Source organism: Alligator sinensis, unplaced genomic scaffold (genome assembly GCF_000455745.1).
Source record: "Alligator sinensis unplaced genomic scaffold, ASM45574v1 scaffold872_4, whole genome shotgun sequence".
In the NCBI taxonomy this organism is placed as follows: domain Eukaryota; kingdom Metazoa; phylum Chordata; order Crocodylia; family Alligatoridae; genus Alligator; species Alligator sinensis.
The window spans coordinates 256731-272623 of record NW_005843044.1 but is presented as its reverse complement, the minus strand read 5'-3'; the positions used below and the strand labels follow the sequence as shown (position 1 = coordinate 272623).

General features: G+C 47.0%; 1 protein-coding gene across 4 annotated transcripts in view; it reads left to right on the top strand.

Moving 5' to 3' along the window:
* Window positions 1–15893, top strand: part of AHCYL1 (adenosylhomocysteinase like 1) — a 40715-nt gene that overhangs the window by 8084 nt on the left and 16738 nt on the right. For 3 of the 4 annotated variants that reach the window (XM_025193415.1, XM_025193418.1, XM_025193416.1), the window contains exon 2: window positions 14866–14977. In XM_025193415.1, the coding sequence (XP_025049200.1) occupies window positions 14866–14977 (112 nt within the window). The remainder of the gene's footprint in view (window positions 1–14865; window positions 14978–15893) is intronic. The other variant, XM_025193417.1, reaches the window with a different exon arrangement.

Sequence of the window (15893 nt, the reverse complement as noted above, 5' to 3'; positions counted from 1 at the left end):
CGTGTATCAAAAGAAGTCTGCCCAGCACTAAAAGCAGCTCTAGACCAGTTGCAGGGACCTAATTATTTGTGACGTGGTGCCCTTCCACGTACCAGGTTGAATGTTAATGGCCACAGGTGCCAGCCTACACCCTTTCAATCAGGATGGCCATTTCAGATGACTCAGAGAACAGCTGCACATGGCAACATAGGGTGCCCGCTGTTTTTTACTTTTGATGCTCTGAACACACTAAGGAGTCAAAACTCGTGGCAGAGGTGATGTCTTTTATTAAACCAACTAGATGTCTGCAGAAAAGTTTATTTGCAAGCTTATGGGCACAGGCACCCTTCATTAGGCATAGGAGATTGCAAAGATTGTAAAAATTTTCCTAGGTGGCAATGAAAATTCATATTTCACGTTTCGATTTTCATTTCTACCTGGGAGAACTTTTACAATCTTTGCAATCTCTTATGCCTGATGAAGGGTGCCTGTGCCTGAAAGCGTGCAAATAAAGACTTTTTTTTTTGCAAATATCTGGTTGGTCTAATAACTCGTGGCAGAGGTGATGTATTTTTTGATTCCCTTTGCCTCTAGACCAGTATGGCTACAACCTGGATACCTGAGCATGCTAAGACATTTGATAGCAATGTGTGGGAAGTGTCAGAAACCACTTGTTCTTCCTTGAGCTCTCAATGTTCAAAGTGCTGTCCCAAAGTTTAAGGCACTGATGTAGGAGCAGTGTTTTGGGCAGGATGTGAGGGTCCTGAACTCCATCTAGGACCAAGACTTACTCTGGACTTTTTTCACTGGTTTGTTTCTTAAAGGCTCTTCTCTAATAGCTCAAGTATCCTTCCCGTGGTGTTGATGTAGTGTCAGTTGATTTGACAGCAGGGGTTGGTTGGTTCCATTACTCAATTCACCCCAATGAAGCCATAAAGGGAGCAAATTCAATTTGATCCGCAGTTGGGCTTGTTTTCACTTGGCGATAGGGGAAAGGCTCTGGCTGCTATTCAAAGACATGGTGACACTGCTGGAAATTGCCCTGGGTGGATTACATGGTTACCCCACTGGAAACTGGTATAGATGGTGTACAGTACAGTACTCCCTTGAAAGCAGAATCCAGACCAGAGCAAGTAGCTGCTTTATATGGCCAGTTTATGTCTGTGGCACCAAGGAGCATTGTCCTTGCTGAAATTCCCTCTTGTCTAGTATAACCCACTGATCGACTTAGAGGCACAAGAGCAGGTGTGATGAATCACTGGAAACTTGCTGCTCTGAATTAAATGGGTAAATATATTGATTTGTTCCTATAAAATGTGGTTGCTGCTTTGAGAGGGAAAGCCTAGGCTTTGTTCCAGATTCAGCAGCCTGAATGCTGGGGAAACCCACACCAGATCCCAAGGACTAAGCAAGACGGACTCAAACCCCCCTCGGGAGAAAAACAGGTTTGACTTCATGGTTGGTATTGGATGGTGGAGGGAGTGTCTAGGAAGCTAGTGTTCCTGCCATAATGCAGCCATGGTTTGAAGTTGTCTGGGGTAGCTCTGCAGAGTCGGTCAGGCGCACGCATCTGGAATTAAATGCCACCCTCTCGCCCTGTGAAGCATATGGTTGGATGAGTACTGTGCACTGGAGAAGAGCCTTTGCCTGAACTTTGTGCTGATGGCCTACCAGCTGGGGAGCGGCTTCAGCTTTCACCAGAGCAGCACTAAGCGTCTTAGGGCGAAGTGGCTCTTCTCTTTGGGGACCACATTGGCTGAGGCTTTGAGCTTATTGTGCTGTGACAGGCTTCTGTGAAAGATGCTTTGCATATGAATGAATAGTGCCTTGATACTAGTACCATTGGGCGCTTATACACATGCTCCAAGAGCCACTCTAATTAAAGCGCCCATAGCGTCTTGTGTATCAGCGACCCTGCACTGAACGTGGCGGTAGCAGCACTTTAAAGCTCATCAAACGAGCTTTAAAGTGCCCCCACCACCATTTTTCAGCACGGGAACGCTAATACACGTGATGCTGGAGCCTGCTGGAGTGCGGTAATTACCACAATAACTCAATTAATTGAGTTTGCTCTGACAATTATAGTACAGGTGCTCATTAAGAGGTAAATACCTAAAGCCAAGTCAGTTGTGTGTAGGGCCTTTGTCTTGTTTCCCTTTCAGGTGCAGATCTTTGTTCTCTTGTTGATCATGGGATAGGAGATAATACTGGAGTATTGCAAGCATCCGCTTATTGATCCCCGTGCCATTCAGGTCCTACAGGATAAGTGCTCATTTCAGGCTGTCACAGAGGTTTTTTTGTGGGTTTTTTTTTTTGGTAGTGCTCTGTGTGTCAGAGGTGATTTCTGCTTTGTAATGTATGAGACAATGATTTCAGGTGAGGACTTTTTCTTAGTTCTCCTGTGTTTGTACAGCACCTAGCGCAATTAAGTCATGCTCCATAACTGCGATTTCTGGGACTACTGCAGTGCAAATAATAAGCCTGAAAAGTTAAAGCATAACTTTCTACGCATGTCTTCCATTTAAGTTTTTTTTTCCCCCCTCATAAGACTTTATATGATCTACTTTAGAGAGGAAATGACTTTTATCCACAGTATTCCTGTCTAAGTTCTGGTGCCTAGTATCACTTGGGAGAAAAGTTCTTTGTGTTAAAGATTCAGTCACCCAGGCACTTCCATTAAACCTTCAACCATATCTCTGATTCTTTTAAGGGGAATCCTTCAACATAACCAGGGAAGCCCAGACTCAATATGCTGAATCTCCAAGCAGAAAAAAGCTTTGAAAACCAACCGAAAAATGGTAACCTGGTAGCCAGAAAGGGCCTCGACTAATTTTTAATCTCCTCTAGCAGTGACCTTTAAGGACACTCCCTACTTAGGTGCTGATCTGCAGTATTCTGGTCTCCTTCCAAACTGCCATCACCATCCAGCCTGAATAAAAATCATAGTAAACGCGGTGCAGCGGGTTTGGCAGCCTTAGGCAAATGATCGTCAAAGCTGTCCTAAATGAAATACTTAAAATTGCATTAATGCTACTTTCATAAAATTTGCTGCCCAGAGGTCAGCATTCAGTAACTGTTGCAACAGCTAACCTGACTCAGTCTCTTTGAGTAACTGCAGGGCTGTGTATTGAGGCAAGGGGCTGGGATTTGGGAGTCCTGACTAGCGGTGTGACTTTGAGTAAGTCTCTTAAGCTTGTTGCAACTGTTTCCCTAATCTGGAAGGTGCGCTGATGCAACCCAATACATGCGTGGTGCAGTGGAAATGGCTGGGGAAAATACCTCCCTTTGGTAGAGAGCAAGCACGACCTCTCCAGCTCGGATACAAAAAGACCTCAGCCCCCCATCACTAATGCTTGGAGCACACTTTCTTGGCCCCCTCTGTCTTGGAAGTAGCTCTGAAGCATAAAATCAATGGGGAACAGGAATAAAACTTCTGTGTCTTGTTTGACATCAGAGCAGCAACTTAAATCCTTTAAGTCCCTTACTTGACATTACTTCACTATCAGCATTAGTGCATAATAGCCGATACTTTCGAATGTGGGTTTCTAAAGAAAGGCACCTAAATAGTTCACATGTGTTGGGGTGCTGAAATCGCTTCTTCCCCTGGTTTCAGTGGTACATGTTTCTTTGAGAGCAGGCTGTTTTGGTTAGGCCTGGGATCTTGAAAAGATCCAAAGGGAGTAAAGTGTTCAACTCCCACTGATATCCAGCTCCCTCCGGCCTTTGACTATGGACTCATGTACCTTAGTTGAAAATCCAGCTTAGTTAAAGAGAATGCACTCAGAGCCTGTCTTAAATCAGATGAGGAATAGCCCCAGGCTTGCACTTATTTAACTAAACCACTTTAAAGGAGTGCTGTTAGCTAACCCCTTTCTTTGAATGTAGACAGGGGCTTAGTCTCCTTTGAATATCTCAGCCTGGGAGTCTAACTTTGGGGGCCCAAGCCTTAAAAATATTAGGTGCCTCTACCTGCTAGAAGGTGCAGTCCCCTGCTTTAAAATCTGGCCCGCAGGCCAGAGGCTGGGTGTGTGCTGTCGCCAAAGCTTTGCCCTTGTGCTCCTTGGGAGGGAGTTGCCACCTTTGACCCCACGGTATTTATGTGGCTGTAGTTATTGTTCCCAGTTACTATTTAACAGCCAGACCCGTAACATCGCATTTATTTTATTTAATGTTGTGTTCTGTTTGTTTTTCCCTTAACCAGCACTTCATGGGATCCTTGCACGACAACTACTAACCAGAGGCTTTTTCTATCCCATTAACCTTTGTAACCTGCCTGCTCCTTTCAAAAGGCTGCTGCTTTGCTGCATTCAGTTTCTTGTGAATGTCCTTGCCCTCATTGTGAAGCCAGCAAGGACTTTCATGCTTTTACCAGTTCCCTCTTACCTTGAGGAATCCAGATACGCTTTAGCATTTGATCAGGTTTGTTATCAGGATATTAAAGCCTTTTATTTCCTGGTTGGGAATTGTGTTAAGATCTCAGCGAAGTTCTAACAACGTGCCTGGATCCAGTGCCCCGTGTCTTGCAGACAGTAATGAAGGTCTTCGTTTTGGCTACAGCAATAATTAGTAGCCTCGAAGAAAGGAGACCTTGAGCTAAACATCTGGATTTCACAAATAGCTGCAATAGCACTTGCATCTTGGGGCTAGCACTTCTGCTGCTCTTGTGTAGGGCAACTAGACCCTTGATTGCAAACCCTGCTGTCCAAAGTCGTTCACTTTGGCTACAACGCTTGTGTTTGAGCAGAGCATTCCCAGACACCGAAAAAGACTGGCCAGCTCCTCCCTTTCGGAAAACGGGAGCAACTAACCCCACCAGCAGAAGTAGGGCAGAGTTGGTCTGAGGTCACACGCAAGCAGCCTAAAGCATTCTAACAAACTGGAGCCCTCCTGAGAGATTTGGCGGGGAGGGAAAGGGGGACAGTGAAGCAGTACTGGGGACAGGGTTGGTAAGGAACAGCCCTGGCACAGCAAAGCAAAGCAACATCTCATGTACTTGCTGTTCTTTCACTAAACCACCTTTGGATGCTAAATAGAGTTGCCATCCATTCACATCTCCCACCAGCACGGACAAAAGGAGGGTCAGCTGGAGTTCCTGTTCCTGATGCCAGCAGTCCTTCTGGAAGAGCTTGAAGTTGAACTTTATTAAGTATTGGTGCCATGGCAGGCACCAATGTTGAGGCGTCGGTTTAGGATGTTGCAGCAGTGCAAAGCTACTGGTCCCTTTTGTGGCCTGTACGTGATGAGTTATAATAGGCAGATACTTATGAGGACTGGGAAAGAGGCAGGGGGGTCACCTGTTTCCCTCTGCTTTGCAGTGGGCCCTGTTCTTTAATGAATTGCTTTGGACATGAGAGCGGTGCTCTGGCATTGGTAGGCCTTACCGAGGAACAGCTATAGCCTGAGCTGCTGAGCCTTGCCTGGCATAGAGGAGGACACGCTAGGACTTTCATTCATAAAGTGCCAGTTTAAATGGGCCATCATTAGACATGGAGTTAGGGTGGTTTCAGATCTGCAGTCTGAGTAATAGTCACTCTGGTGTACAGGCAGTCCTTGCCTTACAACGTTTCGAGTTGCAACGTTTTGCACTTAACAACGTTTATAAATTGACACCGGTTTCGACTTTCTGACATCAGTTTCAACTTGACAACGCTTGGTCCGATGCTGCGCCATGCCAGCGAACAAGTTTGCTGCATTGCCCATCTCCCTGGAGAACATCTGTCCAAATTTTCTTGGACACTTTCTTTAAGAAAGCAGACAAGACTCCAGAAAAACCTGCAGCCAAGACTCCTGAGAAGACTCCAGCCAAGAACCCTTCAAAAAGTCCAGCAAAGTCACCTCAAAGAAGTCCTTCCAAATCAATATGATTGCTATTTACAATATAAATACATTAATGTAGCTATATTACTCATCTATAATTGATTGAGTACAAAATGCTGGGGTATTTTTGGTGAAAATAGGGTATCAGACCTTGGTTCAGGAGCTAATCCCCCATTTATAACATTGTTTCTTATGAGAAAATTGGTTCCTAGTTACAGCATTTCGACTTAAGACAGGGTTTTCAGGAACCGATTGTGTCGGAAGTCCGAGGACTGCCTGTATTGACCCATCTCCCTGGGTGGAGGAAACTGGCCGTGAATTAACCTGCTAGGCAGCTCCTGGTTTTGACCTAGAAAAAAGCTGCCTGCTGATCTCAGCCTGTCAGAGAAATCTTCAGGAGCCTGAATGTTTCTTCCCTCCCTGCTTGCAGCTACGTTTAATAAACACGATGACCGGCTTCCAAAAATAAGTGAATTAAAACAACTGTGGTTTAAAAATGCTTGAGCTCACAAGCGTGGCGGGAGCCGGCTGCTTACGAGAAAACAATTCCAGCCTCCCAGGAGGAAGTCCTGCTGGGGAAGCTGTCTTTTTTTTGTGGAATAATTGATCACTGACGGTAGCAGTAGTTTTTCATGACTGATTCTCCAGGCCTGCGAGAATCGGTGCTCGTAAATATGAATTGCAGCATCGCATCTGCATTTTTCTAATCTCATGGCTGGACTTGGTGTCAGCAAAGAAGACAAATGCAGTTTTGGGGTTTTTTTAGTCTGTTACAAGCCCCGTTTTGGAGTGAGAAAGCACCAAGTTTTAAAAGAGCAGGTTGCATCTTTGAAGGAGAAGGGTAGTCACTATGGATATGACCAGAAGAGCAGAGTGTTACCGAGAGCCCCTAGAGCCATAGAGTTATTGTAAGGGAGAGGAGACTAAATGAAGGGAACAGGTTGCTCGGAGCAGGTCTAATCTCCCCTCTGCCTGGTTTCTGCCATCTCTAGAGGATCAGGCTTCCGCTCTTGGTTACTTCTTTTTCCTCTGTTGGGACGGGAGGTCATGGAGTTGTATGTTCAAAAGGTTGCGTTGCTTCCTCGCAGTGAAGTGCCTGGTTTTCAGATGGTGAGAGAGCTCTCTTGGGAAGGCGTGCTCCGTTTTTGGTGGGGACGCTGGAAATCTTCCTGCTCTCAGTATACAGCGTGCTCCTGCTGTAACTACAGGCTGACATGTGGTTCGGTAAGGCATCTTTGAAGTTCCACGTTTGCATGTGAATCGCATGATCTCTGTTCCCAAGTCGAAAAGGAGTTGTCTAGTTCTCATCCCAGGATCTAACCGCTAAATTGGTCTGTGTAGAATTGCCACTGACAAAGATTTTAGTTGCCAGATTCGGTCCATAAACTTTGCCCTCATCAGGAAGCATAAAGCTTTTATCACATGGTAAAATCCCTTGGCTTTTTAGTTTTTTTCATGTTAACATTTTGAAGGAAACCTTTCTTTCCCAGTTGGTGCTTATCTGGGCCATCCAGCGTGCAACCAAAAAAAAAAAAAATCTTTTTGTGCATTGTGGGTTGGTACTACATATTGGTTGTTTAAAAAGCATCTTTTTGTGGTATGGCTGCACACTGGCTAATGGAGGGCAGGGCACTATTTAAAATATTGAAGATTAGCTAGCCATTTTGAAAGCATGCGAGTCAACGAATCTAAGGCCCTGGAGGGCTAATGAGTGAGAAGCAGGGGACTTTTTCTTGCTGCATTGAGCAGGAACACCTTGCTGCCCCAGGGCAAAGCTTGAGTAGGGAGGCATTAGTTTTACACTTCCTGCTTTCAGCTGTTGTGGGTTTGAGCCTGCTGGGATTGCTGTTCTGGTTTGTTAACTGCAAAGGAGCCGGGTTGGTTGGGGAGCACATGGAAGAAATGCACTCCAGACTGCATGGCAGTAGTTTTTTGTTCAGCTACTAATACAGCCCAGCATGATGCAGTTTGTTTTGTGCATAGGAAGTAGGTATTAAAGGATGTTCCCTGCTCAAAGACTGGCCCCGTCATCCCCTCTTGCACCCCCCCCCCCCTCATTTCCTGCCAACTCTCCTCTTAGAAATTTCCAAAAGTACTTGCTAACATGGCGCTGGACACAGGCCAGGTGTTTTCCCCTACAATGAGGTCATCCAGCAGTTTGTCTCCCTTATGAACTGAAACCGCTGGTTATTAGGCACTAAGAACTGAAGAATGGTTTTTGCTTAAATTGGTGCTTTCAAGGACATGTTTGGATTTTTTCTCAAGTTCCAGTGTATTCAGGGGCCATGGGCAACCCGGGTGCCCCCTGCCATTCCTAAGCACTACAAACAGCAGCTCAAGTGAGGGCCATCTCTTTCCTGAATCCCCTTAATATCCTTCATATCCTCAGGGAAATGTCAAACCCAGCTGTGAATTGGGGACAAAATCCAGATGCCTTTGTATCCCATGCAGGCTTTTACTCTAGATCAGTGGTTCTTAGCCTGTGGGTCACAGCCCAAAAGTGGGTTGCAAGAATATTTCAAAGGGTCATGAGCAAGTGCCAGAAAAATGTGTGAAAGTTTGGGTTCCCCCTTGCTGGCTGGAAAGGTTGTGGGAGCAGCCCCAGCAATTGCATGAAGGTAAGTGTATGGGGGGCAGGGGTTGGAGGGTCAGGGCTTGGGGGCTGTCAGGGTGGGGGGAGTAGTCAGTGTGTGTGTGTGTGTGTGTGTGTAGGGGATGGGGATGGGACAGGTGCCTGCTGGCACTGGGGGAGGGTGGCCGGATGACCGGGCACCGAGCCTGCAGCAGGGCAGGGGCAGGGCACTGTGGGTTGGGCACTGGCCATTGATCTTTGCAAATGGGTCCTGGTACGAAAAAGGTTGAGAACCGCTGCTCTAGATTGTGCTGCTGGAAGAATGGGTTCTGTATGTGGCATGAGTCACTGTTCAATTAGTGCAGTCATGTGAAACTGCTAGGGGAGCTTACCAGTCCAGGTATAGAAGTTACTTGCATTGCCTTTGCCATATTAATTAAAGACTAATGACATATTACTCACTATGGGTGTGTTACTGATTGCAGTGCTGGGCGAGTGACCCCCAGGCTGTGGGCCATCCATGCAGGGGAAGCTATGTATTAAGTATGCTTTTGAGCTGGCTCTATATGAGAGCTAGAGCACAGCTGAACTGGATTTTCTTTAATGGCTGGGTGGGTCATCCTGACATTGCAGTCCTTCTTAGGATACAGTTCTGCATCAGCAGAGGTCACAGTGTCTTTGACTTCTCTCCTACCACTGCATGAGCAAGCTAAATGCCACACACGTTGTCTGACTTACAAGTAGGTAGCTGTTACTGGGAAGCAGTGGGACTGCTTGAAATTACAGTGGGGTCACACTAATTCTCTTGGAGATTATGTCCCATTCATTTGACAAGCATAACTGACGTGAAAGGCCCACTTCTGCATTTGAATCTGCCTGTGGTGGTTGTGGGCCCAGGAATGCTGGACTCCTGAATGCCTCGTGGGAACCAGGGTTAGTACAGCACAAAGTCCTAAGTACACCTTGTTTCAACTTCACCCATTCCTAACACCACCAGAAATAATGACCCAGTGAGGGTATTACCCAGTGGGCTACACAACTGAACTGTAATTGGAAGTGTAGGTGCTAGTTCTGATTCTGCCACTGACTCATTGAGGAACTTCTCCTCTCCCTGCCTCAGTTTCTCTCTTGTAATGTGAAGGCAACCCAAACCTTCTTTTGTCAAGAGCTGTCTGGGCCCTCGTAGGAAGGTCTGTGCAAAAGCGAGGTATTGTGCTGCTTTGCCTACTTATGCATCGAAGCGCTGGGATCAAAAATATTTTTCTTTGCTATGAAATGATATGCTCCACCCAAGTGGAAAAGCCACTTCCAGCAGGGTGAAGTTTTTAGCTCCCAGTAAAACATGACTTTTTAATGATTGCTTTTGGCCTTGGATTTTCAGCGCTGGTCACCTAGTGATAAGATGAATGGCTCTTGTTCCCAACCTTTCCTGGGAAAAGCTAGACTAGCTGGCTGTGAGCTGTATTAGTTAACCTAGCCCATCCAAGGGAAACTGTCTGGGTGGTTGCATTCCACAGCCGTGCAGGGCAGGGAGGGACCCTGCAGTCAGTATGTAATTGGAGTTTGAGGGATTACAACAAGGATTTTCCCCTTAATGCCAGCTAGAGAGCCCAGCACATCAACAAAGTTGAATGGATGGTATTAAGTGGAGGACATCACTGAGCATGCAGTTAGATTGGTCCCTTGCCCTGGTTTGGGTAAACTGTTTTTCCCCTCCCTTCTTAGCTAGTCTAGATATCCTGTTAGTTTGTTGCAGGCTGGGTCTGAAGGAGGTTTAATGCTGGAATCATTCATTTGATTAGTAAGCTGCTTGCAGGGTTTGATAATATTTTTAGACAGGGCAGATTTTGCTAAGCTGCAGAGTTCAGATGAGCTGCGTTAAAGCTGGCGCGGGGATTACTGTGGTTAATTCAGCACTTGGTTTCTTTAGCAACCAATTTTGCCTGGATCCAAACTCCCCTTTATAGAACTGAAAAAATTCTTGATGCAAGTGTCACATTTATTCTCCAAGGGGTTTGTGTCTTGGCATTTGCTCAGGACTCAGCTGAAAGAGCTGCTGGTGAGGGCAGTGCAAGGAATGACCAGAGGGTCATCATCATCCAGGTAATGGTGGCATTGAGAAGGATTTGGGTGAGTTAGCGAGAGTCCATCTCCTGCCACCAGTTGACTCCAGAGCAAGATTTTCTCAAGAGACCGTTTGTTCAGAAGAAGGTTTGATTTAAGGTAGTCTTGGAGTAGGAGGCTTTGCCCTGGCTGCATGTGTTCCCATGCCGGAGTTCAGTGAGCTCAGAGGATATTTGGGCAAACACTTTGGGACACCATGATCAAGGACCAGCTAGGTCATGACCAGTGAAATAAAGCAGTTGCCTATCCTTTCCACAGAGTTCATGTTTTTAGTTTCTCCTCCATGTTTCCAGCCCTGAAAGCCTCCCCCACCTTTAACTTGCTCTAAGAAAATTCCTAAGCTAACATTTGAAATTTGTTTTAATAGCAGAGGCTGCTTTTTTGGGTGCCATGCACACACCCTCTTCCTTTGAACATGGGAGGAAGTGGGGGTCTGGAATTTCTAAAGCCGCTAATCTCTTCTCGAGAAGATATGTCAACAGTACTTTACGTGAATACCACTCCGGTCACCTGCCAATCTTCCTTGAAGAAGGTGTGGGGTTTTCTTGAGGTGATTGGAGGAAGATTGTTACAGGCAACGGGCCATGAACAGAGTCCAGAAATTGTTCTTGGGCTGGAGATTGAGTGTATGCATCAACATCTGATTGTCAGTGTGCCAGCGGGCCTGACCTGGACCCGGAGTAAACTGATTCTGCCTGCTCGTTATCTTTCAGTAACCATATACTACAGGACTTTGTAGTTTGCCATAGCCTCTTGATGGTTTTTCCACCTAAATAAAACAGTGTAAAACGGTTGCAAAACCATACCTGTGAATTGTATGTAACCACTCGAGTAAACCAGATTCATCTTGCTGCAATACAAATCACATGGTGTGCCGGGAAATCTATTCTGGAAACCAGATACCAAGCTGTAACAAAGCTGATAAGGAAGAGCAGACAGAAGAGAGCTACTTCTGCAATCACAGCTTTAAAGCAGGCTCCGTTGGACGGTTGGCCCTGGCACTTCAAGTAGACATATACTTCACGTGAACATAAGCCCTGTCCACCAACACTGAAGCTGGGACTATGTTAGGAAAAACAATTACTGTGCTTAATATGCTTGTGTTTGTCACAGCTCCTGAGTGCATGTGTGCAGTGTAGGTTAAAAACTTGCAGGGACAACTGTAAACCTGATGATTAGGGGGGTGGCAGAAGTGGCAGATCAGATGTGCTAATTTTTTCTGCACGACTGACCTTGGAGATTGATCTAGACTAAGGCACTTATGTGGTTACCCTTAGTGTAATGGATGTAAACTTACTGGTACTTGGTCTTTTGTGTCTTTTTCTTGTTTTTAAATTGGGGGCGGTAGCACATCCCAGTTGCACATGGGCTGTGGGACAAACTGATTGAAAACTGGTGTTTATACACTGTGGTCATGGGAACCAGGGATGGTGCACACTTCTGACCTGCGTTCATGACAGGTAAGGAAGGGCATTATCAGTGCTGTACAGATAAGGGCTGTGAGACAAGGCTGAAGGTCCCATCTCAAGGTCATTCAAGTGACAGAGACCAGAGACATGGGGCAGGTTTCCCAAGTTTCAGGTTAGTCCATAACTGCTGGACCATCCTCCTTCTCTTGGACAGTAGGTTCCAGCTTTCAAATTGCCTTTAGGGGCAATGGAGAGGATTAGTCACAAATGACCTACAGAGTATTTCAGCCATTTGGATCACACTGGGGTTCTCAGCAGCCCTTGATACCACCCAGCAATGGGTCATTGCTTCAGTGAATGAGGCATGTTATTAATGTCTGTGGAAAACCTCCAGTCATGCCTGCAGTACAGGAGCTGGTTGGCTTGAAACAGTTGTCGTCACTGAGGGATTTGAAACTCAGCCTCACTCAGAGGGCAATTCTGTCTTGCTGGAGATATGAGGCCTCTTAAAGCAGTTCTCTCTTGAGTGTCAGCAATACGTACCAGGTGTTTTGTTGCTAGCTTTGTGGACCTCAGCAACTTTGGTCTTTTGTTTCAAGAGCCAGCTTGGGTGGTATTACCAGCAAATGTATCAGAAGATCTGGATCTGCCTTTCTCTGAAGCTGGGAAGAACAAACCTGGCTGGGGGATTTCATCCTCACTATGGTAGTCCTACTTGTAAAAGGGACCCACATGGCCATGATGCCCCTGGAGCCCCTTCAGTCCTTGTCAACTTCACTTTTTGGGGCAATCCCCCGTCTTCTCGCCTGCCATGCCTTGATGTATTTATCATTTAGAAAAAGGGAGTCTGCCCCAGGGCTTCCCAAACCTGATCGCTCACTCCTGAGCTCAGGTGCCTCCACTCTCTGCCTTAAGGGCTAATTGTGTGGGCTTCATCCTCCTCAGTCTCCACACCCATGCCCTGCAGATGTCACACATACTAATCAACTCATAACTACAGCAATGGACTCCAGGCTCTGTTCCTCCTTATACCAGCTCCTCTCTTGGCTATGGGCACTCTGGCCCCCTTGGTCGTTAGCGGTGGCCCTCCTGGCCTTCAGTCCTTAGACCTAGGACCCACTCCTAGGCCAGTTGAGGCTCTTGGGCTCTCCAGCCTCACCAGTCTCCGGCTGTGGCCCTTCTTGGCCTTTGGCCCTTCCTGAGCTCTAGCTCCACTCTTAGGCCAGTGAGACCTATGGGCACCCTGGCCCTACCTGTTCCCTGGGCCCTCTGTTCTCTCTCTGGGCCTTCTGGCCCCTTGCTCCCTGGGCCAGCTGGAAGCTTTTTACCTCCCCTTAGTCCCTTCCACAAACCATGAGAGTTGCTTAGCACAGCTCAGATGTTAATCAGGAGCTCTGCTGAATCACTTATCCACAAACCTTTCAACAGCAGCATGCACCATTGCTGCTATTGTCAGTAGTTTCTGGGCTCTTGATATTCTTATGCCATGCACATCATGGGATATCTGAACTCTTGAGATGTCTATCTGCCATCTCCAGGCTAAGATGGTTGTAAACTCAGTTTAGCAGTATTTCCTGGGAATGTTTCCACTGATGGCAGCAACGCAGCTGCCCACTAGCCTGGGCAGCCATGATAGCATAATAGCCATCCAGCATGGGGACTCAGTGGTACACAGAGTTGTTTTGGGTTGAGTCACCTTGGATGAAGTACTCCTTCAACTTTTGATTTCTTCAGGGCTCTCTCCTGACTGGACTCTGCCCTGGGTTGCTGGGCTCGCATTTTAACTCTTAGTACTGGGGATCTTAAATGGTGCGATGAAATCCTGTGCTGCAAAGATGAAAACAAAACCAGAGCAGCTCTTTGCTGGTCGGGTGCTTTATCTTCTTTGTGCAACTGCTTTGTAACATGTAGAAGCGGAAAATTGGCTTTAAAGCTGCAGTAAATACTAGCTTTATTTTCCGTTTTAAGATGGTTTTCAAACGCTTCCCCAAAGCTGCATTGGTTTCCATTTCACGCCTCTCGTGCTCCTTACACAGAGATGATAAGGGTGTTCTCCAGCTGATTATGCAGTAGGTCCATAAGAATGAAAAAGTTTGGGACTCTACCCCTGATGTTTCTCCCTTCAGCCTTACCCCTTGGATTTATAAAACTCCAGTGGTAAGCAATAGAGTCCTGAGCTGCATCTTGCTGCTAGGTGCAGTGGAAAGAGAGACTGGAGGAGAGAGCTTGTGTTACAGGTGAAACATCTGCAGTAGCAGAAGGGACTGAAAACGAGCACAGTGGCAACCGCGTTTTGATGAGACACTTTGTTTTCCACCGCCTGCTTTCATGACAAGGTCCTCCCTAGAAATAATTTTTAGCTCCTGGGGGACTTCGCTGCTGGGGTGAAGGCTTTTCTGAGGCATGAATGATACTATTCCACGTGGTGGTGTCTTTTCACCTGCATCTGGTTTGCTTTCACAACTTCACTTGTTACCCAACCAAGGCAAATCAGCTCACAGGGTGAAGTTTGTTTCCATGACCAGCTTCCTTGAGTGTCACGCCTGCTGCCTTTGTCACCACGTGGCTTGGCTTTAGGGGTGATTGCCCAGAGTCCCATGTTTTAAGGGTTGCTCCAAGATTCCTCCTGAGAACAGCTGGGGAGGTGGGGTAGGATTAAAGGTGTTGCATGGGAGCAGGCTGAGGGCTTGTTCACCACTTGCCATCCCATGTTAAATCTGCATTCATCTTCTTATTGAAGAAATAACCAAAGGGAAAAGAATCATTGAGCAAAGGAGCAGGGGGTGGAATTGTAACTCTGGCTCCTTGTGAAGCCTGGTTGTAAGTCCCATTAACCAACTAGCAGGGGACTGGTCAGTAATGTAACTCCTGGTACTACAGCAGGGGCCCCGTGATGGAGCAGAAGGGGTGATGGTGTTTCCAGTGAATGTGTGCCGGTAACTCTTCTTGCTTTGTATCTTTCAGCAGATCCAGTTTGCAGATGACATGCAGGAATTCACCAAGTTCCCAACCAAGTCTGGCCGCAGGTCCCTGTCTCGCTCCATCTCTCAGTCTTCCACAGACAGCTACAGCTCTGGTACGGGTGGTGGGGCTCCTCTCCTCCGAATCCCTACTTGGTCTCTTGTTAATCATTTGCGAATGGTTCCTCTGATTAATCAGTTTCTCAGCTGATGGGAAGATAGAGGTTTTACTTGATTTCTTCTTCATCACCCTTAAATACACCCCGGGGAATTATGTAGAAAAGAATTCAAAATTACGCACAGAAAAATTCAAAATTATGGAAAATTAATTACTTTTATTATTATTATTATTATTATTATTATTATTATTATTATTTTTACCTTTAGTCTTATAGCCTTAATATCTGTGCGAAAAACCCCATCTGGGTGGGTGTGGGGTTTGTGGGTGGGTGTGTGTCCCCCCGCCACACATCCGTCCATCCATCCCCCATGGTACACAGCCCCCACTGCTGGTGCCAGCAGCAGCAGGCAGTGTCTCTTAGGATACTCATGGCTGCAGCGGGCAGAGCCCCCCCGGCAGTGCATGGCTCTGGCCGAGTCCCAGGAGTTGCATGTGGAGGCACGGAGCCGGCCTGGGATAACCTGGTGGTGCGTACCTTCAAACCAGACTGGGCTGGCTCCATGCCAGCCCATGAGGCTCCTGGCACTGTAAGAGGGAGCCATACGCCATCAGGCCAGGCAGGCTGCATGCCTCCACATGTGGCTTCCCACTGGAGTGCTGGAAGCTCCATGTGGAGGCATGGAGCTGGCTGGCCCAGCCCGATGGCACATGACTCCTGCCTGTAGTGCCGTGAGCCCCATGTGCTGGCACAGAGTCAGTCCAGTTCAACTCGAAGGCCTGTGTCAGTGGGCTGGGCCAGGCAGGCTTCATGCACCATGTGCAGCCTCTGGGACTCAGCTGGAGTCACCTGCTGCTGCTGCTGGCGGTGGGAGCAGGGGCTGTGCACCATGGGGGGTGGGGGGAGATGGGGT